Raw genomic sequence first — 16294 nt, 5'->3', positions numbered from 1 at the left:
GATTAGGAGCACTCCCTTTAAGAGTGTGCTCCTAATCTCAGCTCGTTACCTGTATAAAAGACACCTGGGAGCCAGAAATCTTTCTGATTGAGAGGGGGTCAAATACTTATTTCCCTCATTAAAATGCAAATCAATTTATAACATTTTTTACATGCATTTTTCTGGATTTCCTTGTTGTTATTCTGTCTCTCACTGTTCAAATAAACCTACCATTGAAATTATAGACTGATCATTTCTTTGTCAGTGGGCAAACGTACAAAATCAGCAGGGGATCAAATACTTCTTTCCCTCACTGTATATGCGGTAAAACAGTCAGATTTTCACACGAGTTCTAAAAGTAGATAAAGGGAACCCAATTAAATAAATGAGACAAAAAAATATACTTTCTTGTTTACTTATTGAGGAAAATGATCCAAAATTAAATATCTGGGAGTGGCAAAAGTATGTGAAAAGTATGTGCTTTCAGTATCTGGTGTGACCCCCCTTGTGCAGCAATAACTGCAACTAAAAGTTTCCGGTAAATGTTGATCAGTCCTGGACACTTGTATTTGTGACACTTGGAATTGTAGCCCATTCCTAATTACAGAACAGCTTCAGCTCTGGCATGGTGGTGGGTTTCCTCACATGAACTGCTTGCTTTAGGTCTTTCCACAGCATTTGCATTGAGTTAAGGTCAGGACTTGACTTGGCCATTCCAAAACATTAACTTAAGTCATTCTACCAAAGAAGGGTTAAAGAAGAATAGTGTGCTTAGGGTCATTGTCTTGCTGTATGCTTTTTCTTGAGATTCAGTTCACGGACAGTTGTCCTCACATTTTCCTTTAGAATTTGCTGGTATAATTCAGAATTCATTGTTCCCTGATGTTCAATGATGGTAAGCCATCCTGTCCCAGATGCAGCAAAACAGGCCCAAACCATGATATTACCATCACTATGATTCACTATGATTCACACAGACATTTTTAAAGTAGTCTTCTGGCTTGTCCCCATGATCTTTACCAAACTGCAGATGGGCAGCAATGTTCTTTTTGGAGAGCAGTGACTTTCAAACCTGCCATGCACCCCATCGTTTAGTGTTCTCTTGATGGTGGACTCATTAACATTAGCCAATGTGAGAGTGGCCAAACTCTTTAGAGATGGTTTTGTAAGCTTTCCATCCCAATGAGCATCAACAACTCTGTTTCTGAGGTCCTCAGAAATCTCCTTTGGGCATGCCATGATACACTTCCACAAATATGTGTTTTGAAGATCAGACTTTGATAGATCCCTGTTCTTTAAATAAAATGGGGTGTTCACACACACACACACACACACACACACACACACACACACACACACCTGATTGTCATCCCATTCACTGAAAACACCTGACTGTAATTTTACCTTCAAATTAACTGCTAATCCAAGAGGTTCACATAGTTTTGCCACTCACAGACATGTAATTTTGGATAATTTTCCTCAATGAATAAATGATCAAGTTTAATTGGGTTTTCTTTGTCTACTTTTGTGACTTGTTTAGGACTGGTGTGAAAATCTGATTGTTTTCAGTCAAATTTATGCACATATATAGAAAATTCTAAAGGGCTCACAAACTTTCAAGCACCGCTGTATGCATATGTAAATCATCTGAAATGGCATTTTACACAATCCAGCTGAATATTAAATGAATCATACAACTCAAAATATACTACAGGTTTGCAACTGAAAAATTAGCATACTTGCATGCTCTGTAACACACAATTACTACTATAGAAAAAAAGAGTCTTAAAAAAACACTACTCACTCTGAGATACTGTAGTGCCTGCTGTCCCATCTCAGGTTGAGAATAACACCTTGCCCAGAGAGGACTTAGGTTAGTCGTATAGAAGGCTGAATTCTTGGTCCTACTCAACAAGTTATAATCAAACCATGCTCCTTTCTTTGCATCCCATAAAACACTCTCTATAGCCTTCAGCCTGAAAGAGACTGCATTGTCATATTTAAGTGCCCTTTCTTCATCACCTGTGGGTAGAGGACAAAGGCATACAATAACTCACCCAATATACCAACATTGGTACGTTACAAACAAACCAAGATCAAATGGTAGCATAGTGAAAATGTATACAGTAAATTTGTAATTAGAGAACTAGACCTCAGCACTTAGTCATGAATATGCTTGTACAAAATGTGTACTAGAGTCAAGTCAAGTCAAGCCAAGTGGGTTTTTATTGTTATTCCTCTATATAGCTTGTATACACTGAATGAAATGTCCAACAATACGCAAGACTACATAAAGTGCAATACAGAACAGTGTGATATGAGTGCAAAACAATAAATACACAGAACAAAAACAATAAATACACAGTACAGTAAATACACAGGACAATAAATACATGGAACATGGACTGTAAACTGTAAGCTATTGTGTCATGTAGCAGCACAAGTATAGCAGCAATACTGGCAGCAAAAATTAGTTCCATAATATAAAGTGACTGATGCAACTATTTGAAGTGCAGTGTGCAGTGATACTGAGTCTTGCTGCGTTAGTGCGTGTGCAGTGATATGAGTCTTATTGGCTTAGTTGTTTGACTAGCCCAGGTGAGCTTTGTGAGGTAACAGGGTGTTGAGTAATCTCACAAAGAAACCATTGTGGAGTCTGCTGGTGGTGGCACGGATGCTCTTGTACCTTCTGCCAGATGGTAAGAGGGTGAATAGTTCATGAGTGGCTTTGCTGATGCAGCGGTTGTTGAATGGGGTGTTGATGGAGGGTAGAGAGACTCCAATTATCTTTTCAGCTGTCCTCACAATTCGCTGTAGGGTCTTGTGGTCAGAGGCTGTGCAGTTCCCATACTACACAGTGAGACAGCTGGTCAGGACGCTCTCTTTCATCCCTCTGTAGAAGGTGGTGAGGATGGGAGGGGGAGGTTTGGTTCTCTTCAGAGCCCACTGCTGGGCCTTCTTGACTAAGCAGGTGGTGTTGAGAGTCCAGGAGAGATCCTCAGTCATGTGCACACCAAAAAACCTTAAGCTTTTGACTCTCTCCACAGTTGTCCCATTGATGTGCAGTGGTGAGCAGTCCACTTGGGTTCCCCTGAAGTCAATAATAATCTCTTTAGTCTTATCAACATTAAGAGATAGATTGTTGTGTCTACACCATTCTGAGAGCTGGTTCACCTCCTCCCTGTATGCTGACCCAGCATTGTTGCTGATAAGGCCCACAACTTCAGTGCCACCAGCAAACTTGTTGATGTGATTAGAACTGAACTTTGCAGCACAGTCATGAGTCAGCAGGGTAAACAGCAGCAACAGCCCTGGGGGGGGGGGGTGCTGGTGTTCAGTGTGGTGGTGCTGAAGGTGGAGGGACTGGGGTCACCTGGTCAGAAAGTCCTAGATCCACTTGCAGAGGGAGGTGTTTAAACCCAGCAGGATCAGCTTTGTTGTCAGTTGTTGTGGGATGATTGTGTTGAATGCTGAACTGAAGTCTATGAACAGCATCCTTTTGTTATTGTCCTTTTTGTTTAGTTGGGTCAGAGACAGATGGATGGTAGCAGATATAGCATCCTCTGTTGAGCACCCAGCCAGGCCTGTTGTCAGGACCTGCAGATTTCCATGGGTTAACTCTGGACAGAGTTTTTCTGACATCTAATGCAGACAGACTAAGTACTTTGTTGATGAGAGTTGGGGTGGTTTTTCTCGCTGGCATGTTGTTCTGTGCTTTGAATTGTGGGTAGAAATCGTTCAGTGCATTTGGGAGCGAGGAGTCATCATCACAGACAGACGGTGTAGCTTTGTAGTCTGTGATGGCCTGAATACCTTGCCACATATGTCTTGTGTCCTTGTGTTTATGAATTGATGCTGGATTCTTTTGTGCAGTTGTGCTTTGCCTCTCTGATAGCCCAGGACAGATTGGCCCTTGCTGTGTGGAGGGCTGCCTTATCATCAGACCTGAAGGCAGCGTCTCAGGTTTTCAACAGTGAGCGCACTTCAGCAGTCATCCATGGTTTCTGGTTTGTACATGTGGTGATGATCTTGAAGGAATTTATATCATCTATGCACTTGATGATGTAGTCAGTCACTGATACTGTGTATTCCTCCATGTCTGTGGTCTTGCGGTATGTAGCAGCCTCTTTCAACATATTCCAATCTGTGTGCTCTAAACAGTCCTGAACTGCTGAGATGTCTCCCTCAGGCCAGGTTCTCACCTGTTTTAGAACCGGTTTGGCATGTTTCAGAAGTGGTCTGTATGCTGGGATTAGCATAACAGAGATGTGGTCCAAGCCACTAAGATGGGGGCAGGGTACAGCCTTTTAAGCACCGTGAATGCTGCTGTAAACAAGGTCTAAAGTGTTTGTACCACAGGTTGCAAAATAAATATGTGGTAGAATTTTGGCAGCAATGATTTCAGATTTGTGTGGCTAAAATCTCCTTCAACAATGAACAAAAATCCATCAGGATGCTCTGTCTGTAGGTTACTGATAGCCCCATACAGTTCACTTAGTGCCTCCTTAGCATTAGCGTCAGGTGGAATGTACACTGTGACAATAAGCACAGTGGTAAACTCTCTGGGCAGGTAATATGGTCAGCGTTTCACAGTCATAAACTCTACCATCGACAAACAGTAGCTTGAGACCACAACGGCATTTCTGCTTCATTTGTTGTTTATGTAAATACACAGACCACTGCCCTGAGTCTCACTGGACATTGTTGCTATACTATCGGTGTGTGCGGTTAGCCCAGCTAGCTGATTGGCTGCGTCCAGAATGCTGTTGTTGAGCCATGCTTCTGTAAAAACGAAAACACAGCTGTAGACTAAGTCCAGTTTACTGTCAAGCGAGCAAACATTGGAGAGGAGAATGGATGGTAGAGCCGGATGGCTAGGGCTGGTATAGCTGGACGGCTAGGGCTGGTAGAGCCGGACGGCTAGGGCTAGCCTTTAGCCTAGCATGGCTCACTTTTCCGTGCTTCACACTCTGTTTTAGGGCCGATGGGCCATCAGTGAGTGTGACTTCCTCAGGATCTATTTCCGTTCGTGGAGCAAAAATAACCAAATTATTTGGCCATATTGTTTCGGAAATGTCAGTTACTTGATATAAATTTCTTATTTATGAAACTGATAAAAAATGTAATTAATTAAAATGAATAAAAGCAATATTGTAATCGTACTGTTATACTGAATATCAGCACAGCTGTGATTATCTGCGGCTGAGTCACAACCATGCTGACATTCAGTATGATCACACAGTTGTCAGTTCTATATTGCTTAATTGAGATATTTATATGTTCTCCAAGCTTTGGGGAAAATGCCAGACCCTGTACTGTATAAAAATTTGCAGATATATTCTTGCTCACCAAGAATCCTGTGGAAGGTGGCCAGGACACGCTCATTGCGACAAATGAGAGCATTGAGGTCGACAGGCACAATGGAGCTGGTCCTAGTGTCCCTAAATGAGCCACTGTTTTGGCCCAAGTTGTTAATGTACCAGCGCGAGGAAAAATCCCAACCAGACTCAGCTGCTGCTTTCAGTTCTGTCCACAGCTTCTCCTGAGCCTCTGAGAAAGACACAGCATCAGTCAAGCATAATTCATAAAGTCTTTCTAAAAGCATTCAAAAGACATATTTCATTATAATTGTATTATCCTATTATTTTCAGATGCTCTCATACAAAAGCAGCAAAAAGCAGCTTATTGCATAAGCAGTAGGTTCTTGATATTGGAAGATGTACCTGCAGGTAAGCCCTCTGCCAGCTCTGCATCATGTGTATAAGATTCTGGCCTGTAGAGGATGAAGAGTGCATTACCTGCTATTTTAGAATATTAGAAATTTCCTTTGTATGGATTTTTTAAAATTACACAGCCTAATTTAGCTCCTACCTGGGCTGGCCAACTTGTACATAATAACGATTCATGACATGCTTGACACTATTCACTTCCACAACAATGGAGCGGTTCTTCATCCAAAAATTGTACTCATTTTCCAACATTGGTAAAGCCTTCCTGTAAACATCACCAAACACATTGCATGAGACAATGAGGACTATAACAATGTCTAAAAATAGGGATTACCTGTAGGAGAAATTATCTGCAAAAAGACTTACTTGAGAAAGTCTACATCCTCAGTGGCCTCATAGTAACTCTCCACCATTAGCGGTAGGAAGGGTGGCTGGCTGCGTCTCTCATAGTAAATTCTCCCTCCATTTGGAACAAAACCATACCTGCGTGATTAGGTTACTGTATAGTAATGGTATTCAGTAAATGCCTGATTTACACTGTCAGTTAAACCAATTTCTATTCATCCTATGTGTGCGGCGTTGTGTGTGTGTGTGTGTGTGTGTGTAGGTATCCTAATCTGATAACCTAAAGATTAGGGTAACCTAATCTGATAGGTGAAAAAAGGTTCACCTGTCCACCATGTGTAGGAAGTTTTGGATCATTCCTCTGGCTGTTTCCATCATCTCAGATAATATGAGACCATTTAGCACCCAATATGAATCCCTGTAGGATACATAAGTAAAATACGATCACTAAGGGTGTTCATGTGTGAGCATAATATGTGTATTTATGCTTGCCTCACCAGTAGTAAAACTCATTGAAGCGTCCGCCTGGTACTATGCCTGGATATGGACAGTATATCATAGAATACATTTGAGGACTGTCTCTCACATCAATACTGATCTGAGAAAAGAGATTGAGAGAGAAGAGAAACTTAGATCCACCAACAAAAATTCTGATCATGCAGATATTACAGGACAGACCTTTCGGCCAAGTGATTTCCACAAACTGTGCAACTCCTCAGCCCAGCTGCGAAGTTTTGGGTCAGATATCTTGGACAGCAATTTTGGCCTGCAATCAAATATAAACTATATCATTCTTCCTTTCCGGCAGTAGGATACATACTTTTGAAATTTTATCCATTGCACTTCAAACTGAGATCTTACTTGTCATGCCAGTCTGGAGGACTCCACTGCTCAAACTCTTTCCCGCTATTCACAAAGTACGTATTCACAAACACTCGTAGATCTGAAGGAGGAACTGTCCCATATCGAAACCTTTGTGTTAGGTTGGAGAAGGCACCTAAAACAATATCTACATGGAGTGAAAATCAACAGTGAGATAAGCAGACAATGAGGAAATATGAAAGGCAAAACACCAAAGCAATGCAGTGCTCTCACCAGGTGCTGCAGTCAATTTCATATCCACAAAGGCCTTATTGTCACCAAACAGTTTGGCCATCTGTATCTGTCTTAACAGCTCTCCCGTGCAGTAGATCTTACTATCAGAATCACATGCATAAACACAGATATCAACGAAGTACAGCAGTCTGTACACACACATATTCAAGGTCGGGATCATAAAAAATATCTATGGCTTTTTCCTCAATCAGTGCTGTCAAGTTAGTGCTTTTTAACAGTTTATTGCTCTGACCATATTTGCAGTCCTCATGCCTCCCTGCAGCAGGCTTAAGGCATGTTCATGCAGATGAGCAAGCACCCAAGGCATTTTTCTTCTGGTGTTTTTCAGAGTCAGTAGAAAGGTCTCTTTAGTGTCCTAAGATATTGTAACTGTGACCTTAATTGCATACTTTCTGTAAATTGTTAGTGTCTTGTGATAATAAATTTAAGACACAGGAAAATACAAGGGTAACAGAGTATGTAGTTTATTGAGAATCACTATCATATACATTATACACTGGGGTGGGAACAGAACTTGCCAGAGAATTATCAGTAGGTGAAAGGCAACATGGTGGTGTGTTTGCAGCACATCTACTATAATCATCAGAGGAAAGAATAAACGGGCTCTCCACAGAGGTTATGGGAAACAGTTGAGCCTCAGTTTGAGTAGATGCATGAACAAAGGTCACCAATGGAATGATACGATAAGCAGGAGGATAAGGAAACCCTGAGGGTTCAGGTGAAGAGCAGAGACATTCCAACAGAGCTGTAACATCCACTGCCAAATGTGCCAGCTGATGACATAGATAGTCACCCAGGCCTGTGAGATTGAGCAACCGAGAGAGAGCTGAAGGAGGGAGTTGGTCAGCTGGACAGAGATCAGAGAGAAAGGACAAAAATGAGACAAAACAGTAGTGGTAACACTTAAAATATATCCACATATATTCATGTACAAGAACATGCAAAGAATGTAGGAAACAGGTATCAATACACGGCATGGAAAAAGGATAAAGTTGAAAACACACACTCATAAGATGTTTAAGAAAACACACACACACACACACACACACACACACACACACACACACACACACATATACTCACAGAATGTTTAAGAAGCACCAAAAAACATATAACAAACTAATGATTAGAGAAGAAATACAGTGGCAAGAAAAAGTATGTGAACCTTTTGGAATTTCATGGTATTCTCCATAAATTTGTCATAAAATGTGATCTGATCTTCATCTAAGTCAAGGGTATTGACAAATATAATGTGTCTAAAATAATAACACAAAATAAATTCTGATCTTTCATGTCTTTATTAAGAACAACCAAAAAACCTCATAGTGCTTGTGGAAAAAGTATGTGAACCCTTGAGTTAATGACCTCAAAAAAGTCGGGTTTTAGCACACCTGGAGTCTAATTAAGAAAATGAGTTTGGAGGCGTGGACTACAGCTACTTTGACTGATAAAAACCCCTTAAACTTTTGGAGTTTGCTCTGCACAAGAAGCACACGCTTATGTGAGCCATGTCTGGCCAAAAAGAGTGTTCAGAGGATCCATGATCAAGAATTGTTGATGTACATAAAGCTGGCAAGGGTTACAAAGTGATTTCAAAGACTTTAGAAATTCACCAGTTTACAGTTAGGCAAACATTCTACAAATGGAGACACTTTGGGACTGTTGCTACTCTACCAAGAAGTGGGCGCCCAGTCAAAATGACACCAAGAGCACAACGAAGATTCATCAATGAGGTAAAGAAACAACCCAGAATGACAGCCAAAGATTTGAAGGTATCATTGGAACTAGCTAACATCTCTGTTCATGAGTCTATAATACGTAAAACATTGAACAAGAGGGGTATCTACGGTAGGACACCACGTAGGAAGCCACTGCTTACTAAAAAGAACATTGCTGCATGCCTGAAGTTTGCAAAGAGCACATTGACACTCCACAGCGGTATTGGCAAAATGTTTTGTGGACTGATAAAACTAAGATTGAATTATTTGGAAAAACCACACAGCACTACATCTGGCATAGAAAGGACACGGCATATTATCATGAAAACATCATCCCAACCGTAAAGTATGGTGGAGAAAACATCATGATTTGGGCCTGCTTTGCTGCATCAGGGCCTGGCCAGCTTGCAATCAGTGAGGGGAACAGGAATTCCCAAGTATATCAGACAATTCTTCAGGATAATGTGAGAATGTCTGTACGTCAGCTGAAACTGTGTAGAAGTTGGGTGATGCAACAGGACAATGACCCAAAACACCAGAGCAAGTCCACAACAGAATGGCTTCAGAAAAGCAAAATCCGCCTTTTGGAGTGGCCAAGTCAGAGCCCAGACCTCAACCCAATAGAGATACTATGGAATGACTTGAAGAGAGCCATACACATGAGACGTCCAAAGAATATTTCAGAGCTAAAGCAGTTCTGCCAGGAAGAATGGGCTAAAATTCCTCCTGAACGATGTGCAGGTCTGATCCACAGCTACAGGAAGCGCCTGGTTGAGGTTATTGCTGCCGGTGGGGGGTAAACCAGTTATTAATTCTAAGGGTTCACTTACTATTTCCACTGCCATTTTGAATGTTGAATGAGTGTGTTCAATAAAGACATGAGGGATCAGAATTTATTTTGTGTTATTATTTTAGGCACATTATATTTATCAATACCCTTGACTTAGATGAAGATCAGATCACATTTTATGACAAATTTATGCAGAAAACCATGAAATTCCAAAAGTTTCACATACTTTTTCTTGCCACTGTATATGTAACAATAGGCAATACTAAAAATATATCTCACCCATAATGAAGAAGTGATAAAATATACAAATTGTCCAGGACAACAGGGCGATGAGATGCGCACAGCTCTGTTACCGTAAGGAGGAATGCCAGGAAGGGCCTTTGTAAATACCCGAAAGAAAAACATGAAGATGATATCCAATGGCTGAAAGTGGGTTTTAAGGGGATTCCAGAGTGAGAAAAGTTGATCCTAATGGTATTTAAAAATGGGAAAAGTAGGATTTAAGGGAAATCAAAAAAGGCATTTTAAAGCATATTGGGATTCCAAAAGAATGAGATAATTGGGCATAACCTAAAGATAAAACTGTATAAATAGGGCATTGAGTCTGTGCTTACACTCAGATCACTTTGGGACATCTCACTGATTGGATCTCATGTTTTTTGAACAATAAACTGGATTTTTGCTTCTCTCATCCAACGTGTTCTATATTTTTACTTTCAATTGTGCTTTTGAGTATGATCACCTATGGAAAAAGGTAATTAGCACCACTAGTTGTTTTTGACACGACAGTCTTAAGGACTGTTCCACAGGTGCATGTGCAATAATTGTTTATGGTTCATTGAACAAGCCTGAAAATCATTGTTTAAACCCTTTCCAATAAAGATCTGTAAAGCTTATTTGGATTTTACAAAATGATCTTTAAAATACAGTCTCCTGAAAAAGGGGAGTTTCTTTTTTTCTTGAGTACTATGAAAAAGTATTTGCCCCATCCCGATTCCTTCTGGTTTTGTGTATCTCATTCTAAATTGTTTCAGAAATTAAAACAAAATCTAAGATAAAACAAAGGCAACCTGAGTAAACACAAAATACAGTTTTTAAATAAATTTTATTTATTGAAGCAAAAAGTTATCCAATAACAGCTGGGCCTGTATGAAAATGTATTTGCCCCCGTAGTTACTAATTCCCCAAATCTTTGAAACTGCATTCATAATCAGGTTCAGCTTGACTAGACGCAACCAGGCCTGATTACTGCAAACCTTGTTCAATCAAATCAACACTTAGAACTTTTTCAACAGCATGAAATTGAAAATACATCAGTTTAGGAAGGGTTACAAAGCTATTGTAAAGGCTCTGGGACTTCAAAGGACAACAGTGAGAGCCATTATCTCCAAATGGAAAACCTCAGCACAGTAGTGAACCTTCCCAGAGTTGCCGAACTTCCAGAATTCAGCAACTATTCATTCAGCAAATCACAAAAGAGCCAAGGACAACATCAAAGGACCGACAGGCCTCTTTTGCATCAATAAAAGTCACTGTTCATGACTCCACTATCAGAAAGACACTGGGCAAAAATGGCATTCATGGAAGATTGGCAAGGCAAAAACCAGTGCTAACCCAGAAGAACATTAAGGCTCGTCTGAATTTTGCCAAAACACACCTTGATGATCCTCAAACCTTTTGGGAAGATGTTCTTTGGACTGATGAGTTTAACATGGAACTTTTTGGAGGACAAGGGTCCCATTACATCTGACATGAACCAAACACAGAATTCCACAAAGAGAACATTATACCCACGGTCAAGCATGGTGGTGGAAATGTGATAGTGTGGGGATGCTTTGCTGCTTCAGGGCCTGGGCAACTTTCAATAATTGAGGGAAACATGAATTCTGATCTCTACCAGAAAATCCTAAAGGACAATGGCCGAGCTTCAGTCCATAAATTGACAGACATCCTAATATTTTCCTTTAGAATTCGCTGGTATAATTCAGAATTCATTGTTCCATGAGGTCAATCGGCAAGCCGTCCTGGCCCAGATGCAGCAAAACAGTCACAAATCGTGATACTTCCACCTCCATGTTTCACAGATGGGATAAGGTTCTTACAATGGAATGCAATTTTATTTTGGTCTCATCTGTCCACAAAACATTTTTCCACTAGCTTTCTGCCTTGTCCACGTTACCTTTAGCGAACTGAAGAGGGGCAATCTTTTTTTTTTTTGGAGGGCAGTGGCTTTCTCCTTGCAACACTGTCATGCACACCACTGCTGTTCACAGTTCTCCTCATGGTGGATTCATGAATATTAATATTAGCCAGCGAGGCATTTAGTTGCTTATAAGTTACCATGGGTTTGTTACCTTTGTGACCTCAAAAAAAGGCATTTAGTTGCTTATAAGTTACCATGGGTTTGTTACCTTTGTGACCTATAAAAAGTCTTGATTTTGGAGTGATCGTTTTTTGGTCGACCACTCCTGTGGAGGGTAACAGTGGTCTTGTATTTCCTCCATTTGTACACAATCTGTCTGACTGTGAATTGGTGGAGTCCAAACTCTTTAAAGATGGTTTTGTAACCTTTTCCAGGTTATGAGCATCAACAACTCATTTTATGAGGTCCTCAAAAGTTTCCTTTTTTGTGCCATGATACACTTCCACAAAAATGTGTTGTGAAGATCAGACTTTGATAGATCCCTGTTCTTTTAAATAAAACAGGGTGCACACACACACCTGATTTTCATCCCATTAATTGAAAACATCTGAGTTTAATTTCACCTTCAAAGTAACTATTTATCCTAGAGGTTCACATACTTTTGTCACTCAAAGATGTGCAATATTGGATAATTTTCCTTAATAAATAAATGGGAAATCTGTTGATGTTTTAGGTCATAATTATGCAGAAATATGGAGAAAAAAATATGAAAAACTTGCAAGCACCACTATATGCATATGTAAATCACATATCTGAAATGTCATATTACATAATCCAGCTGAACATTAAATGAATCATACAACTCAAAATATTATACAGGTTTATATAGTTTGTGAACCCTTTAGTATTTTATATATATATCTGCATAAATATCACCTCACAAAACTCCTAAAAGTAGACAAAGAGAACCCACTTAAATAAATGGGACAAAAAAATATTGTACTTGGTCATTTATTGAGGAAAATGTTCTAATATTAAATGTCTTTTAGTGGCAAAAGTATGTGAACCTAGCAGTTAATTTGAAAGTGAAATCAGAGTCAGGTGTTTTCAATTAATGTGATGACAATCAGGTGTGAGTGACCAGCCTGTTTTATTTAAATAACAGTGTATATATATTTGCGCACACACAAACACACACACTCACTCACTGACTGTCACACACACACACATATATATATATATATATATATATATATATATATATATATATATATATATATATATATATATATATATATATATATATATATATATATATATTCTACAGGCTTTCCTGAGCTGAGTATGTCGCACTTTTATGTGTATCTCAACCACAATTAAAACGTGTACAATGGACTTGTATAGACATTTGCACACTTTGCTTTCCTGGCTCAGCATGAGAGGATGTTAGTGTTTCAGTTTCAATCCCTTTACTGGTATAAAACAAACAAACAAAAAGAAACATCTGCATATATCCATTTTCCCCGCACAATGAGCTAGCGTTTGGTAGAATTGAGACCTGTCAGCCAATAAGACACAAGTATTTCTATGTACAGTAGGGGAAATAAGTATTGGATGCGTCAACATTTTTTTCAGTAAATATATTTCCAGTGAGGCTATTCATATGAAAATGTCATGAAAATTTCGTGTGAATAGCCTCATTGGAAATATATTTACTGAAACTGTATTTTCCCCGTAAGCCCTTTCCGACTGGTCTTGCCTGCAGTCACTAAAGATAAAATACAACACTCCCTTCACTGAAGATACAAAAGTACAACATTGCTGTCTGCTTTTACTAACATTTAGTTACGTAGTGACAAACTACTGGAGAATTATTTGGGGCTAAAGATAAAAGTCCCGAATGCCCGGGGCAGATTATTCCTCCTGGGCAAGGTTTTTGTTTTGAGTATTTCAGAAACTGCTGATATCCTGGGCGTTTCACACACAACAATCTCTAGACTTTACACAGTATGGTATGAAAGAAATTGAGTGACAGCTCTGTGGGTGGAAATGCCTTGTTGATAAGAGAGGTCAGAGGAAAATGGCCAGATTGGTTTGAGGTCACATTTTGTCCCCATTCTGATAGTTGATATTGACATTACCCAAAGCTGCTGGCCCGCATCTGCATGATTTTATGCATTGCACTGCTGACACATGACTGGCTGATTAGATATTTGTATGAATGAATAGGTGTACAAGTATCCCTAATAAAGTGGAGAGATATATATATATATATATATATATATATATATATATATATATATATATATATATATATATATATATATATATATATCTCTCTACTACACACACACACACACACACACACACACACTATATGGCCAAAGGTTTGTGGAGACCTGACCACCACACCCATATGTTTAGTCCCCCTTTACTGTTATAATACCTTCCAGTCTTCTAGGAAGGTTTTCACTAGATTTTGAAATGTGGCCATTGGGATTTGTGCCCATGTGTAAGATATACAAAGACATCCTATACAATTGTATGGTAAGGTGTCCACACACAAACCTTTGGCAATATATATCATTTTTATTTTATTTTATTTGACTTTTCCCAGGTGCTGGGTTTGAATGGTTAAGTATTATATTTTCCTTGCTCAACACAGGCATAACGTAACTTGTCCTTAAGCTGAGGAGAGAAAAAGGTGCCTTTGTCAGTCTGTTAGCCCAAAGTTAACCTTCAAACTAATGCACTAATCCAAATGAAACCTATGCTGTATAGCCATTTAACAAAATCACTAGGTAGACACACCTAGATATGTTTTAGGCAAACTGGTACTTAAAGGAATGCTCAAATGTCTAAAGGAATATACTTTTTTTAAAGGATAAGAAAAAAAAAAAAAAAAAGATTTCCTTGTTTTGTTGCCATAGCACCTTCAGGCAAGAAAAACTCACCTGTCACAAGGTGGGAGAAGAGCAGCTCCATGACATATAAAAAGAAAAGTGATCCCTCCACACAGCCAGAACATTGTCTTAAACTATTAATTCTTTGACCAGACACAATCTTTCAAGTGTGTCTGCTGTGCAACTCCATGGAGTAGCAAAGGCCAGCTTATCTAAAATGATCTATGAGTCACAAGACAGGGTACAAGTTCAAGTACCTCATGTTTTTTCCTTTGCTCGTACCAGAATGACGCATATTCTATTAAAACTAATGCTATATATATATATATATATATATATATATATATATATATATATATATATATATATATATATATATATATATATATTTGACCACCATGTTTTTACAGTTAAGTATGTTTAACCTCTTCCGTGAACACCTAACCAGCCCATAATAATAAATAAATTAAAAAAATTACTCTTACACTTACACCTCTACTCTGCGCACTTTGCTTCTTCTGGAACTCAATTAATGGATCTTGTATGGTAGCACTACTTGTGTTGTTCTCTGCTTGATATCACTTTGCTTGTATTTTCTCATTTGTAAGTTGCTTTGGATAAAAGTGTCTGCTAAATTAATAAATGTAAATGTAAATATGTTTTCACATTGTCATGTGGATCTTGAAGAAAATACAGAATATATCAGCAAGATATGTCCTATTTATTATAATCATTTAAACCTTATTACTAAAATAACATTTTAAAAATAATTAAAAAGAAAAAAGTACATAAAAAAGTAAAAAAGGGATAGACAAATTCAAGATTGACCTAAGGAAACATTGTATATCTCTTTGTTACCTGCATATTTGTTGTCCAATTTTTACAATAACACAAAAACATCTTTCACAGAGAGTATTATACAAAATAGACAATGACAGGTTGTAAACATAGACATATTATTTTTAGCTTGGAAATTAAAAAAAAAAAAAATCTTTAAATGGTCAGTGTAGATGTTCATATTTAAAATGAACAGCAAAATGGATTTAAAATAGATGCACATGGATTGTACACAGCAAACATGGACATGGGTTTCTTATTATGGATTTTTCTCTTATGAGTTATCTTATAATTGGAAAGGCTTTCCAACTTTTTACATAAAATTCCTAGGTTTCTGTCAACTACCAAGATTTTAGGGTACAATGTATTTGGAAAAAGTAATAAAATAACAACAACTCCAGATTATATTTAGTATGTGACTGGCAATATAATGTATTATTTTATTGTTTTATTAGTGGGAAAAGGTCAAGTCTGTATAATGCTGTGTATAAAGTATACTGTGCCCTTACAAGTAACATATGCTTATACACTCACTGCCTTTATTAGTAACACTCAGAGGTTATACAATTACTCACGTAACAGTAAAAGTAATATTAATAATCACTTGAGTAAGAGTAATTTAGTATCCAATGAGAAGACTACACAAGTTGCAAGTTACTAGTTACTTTGGATCTGATTAAAATGAAAGGAAAATCCTGAATCTCAGACTACATGGAAAACTGGAAGTCACACCT

At 38.5% G+C, this 16294-nt stretch overlaps 1 protein-coding gene across 2 annotated transcripts in view; it reads right to left on the bottom strand.

Annotated features, from left to right (window-relative positions):
* treh (trehalase (brush-border membrane glycoprotein)) overlaps nt 1–14987 on the bottom strand; it is a 53934-nt gene extending 38947 nt beyond the window's left edge. The window contains exons 1-11 of one of the 2 annotated variants that reach the window (XM_053623309.1): nt 14775–14987; nt 7149–7249; nt 6915–7062; nt 6732–6819; nt 6551–6651; nt 6379–6471; nt 6075–6191; nt 5851–5973; nt 5703–5752; nt 5329–5529; nt 1784–2001 (exon numbers count right to left, since the gene is read on the bottom strand). In XM_053623309.1, coding sequence (XP_053479284.1) covers nt 1784–2001; nt 5329–5529; nt 5703–5752; nt 5851–5973; nt 6075–6191; nt 6379–6471; nt 6551–6651; nt 6732–6819; nt 6915–7062; nt 7149–7249; nt 14775–14848 — 1314 coding nt within the window. In that variant the 5' untranslated portion in view covers nt 14849–14987. Of the gene's footprint in view, nt 1–1783; nt 2002–5328; nt 5530–5702; nt 5753–5850; nt 5974–6074; nt 6192–6378; nt 6472–6550; nt 6652–6731; nt 6820–6914; nt 7063–7148; nt 8017–14774 lie in introns of both variants that reach the window. The other variant, XM_053623308.1, reaches the window with a different exon arrangement.
* Nucleotides 14988–16294: the final 1307 nt, after the last annotated feature.

Source organism: Ictalurus furcatus, chromosome 4, assembly GCF_023375685.1.
Source record: "Ictalurus furcatus strain D&B chromosome 4, Billie_1.0, whole genome shotgun sequence".
NCBI classification, from domain to species: Eukaryota; Metazoa; Chordata; class Actinopteri; order Siluriformes; family Ictaluridae; genus Ictalurus; species Ictalurus furcatus.
This window is presented reverse-complemented; position numbering and strand designations above follow the sequence as displayed.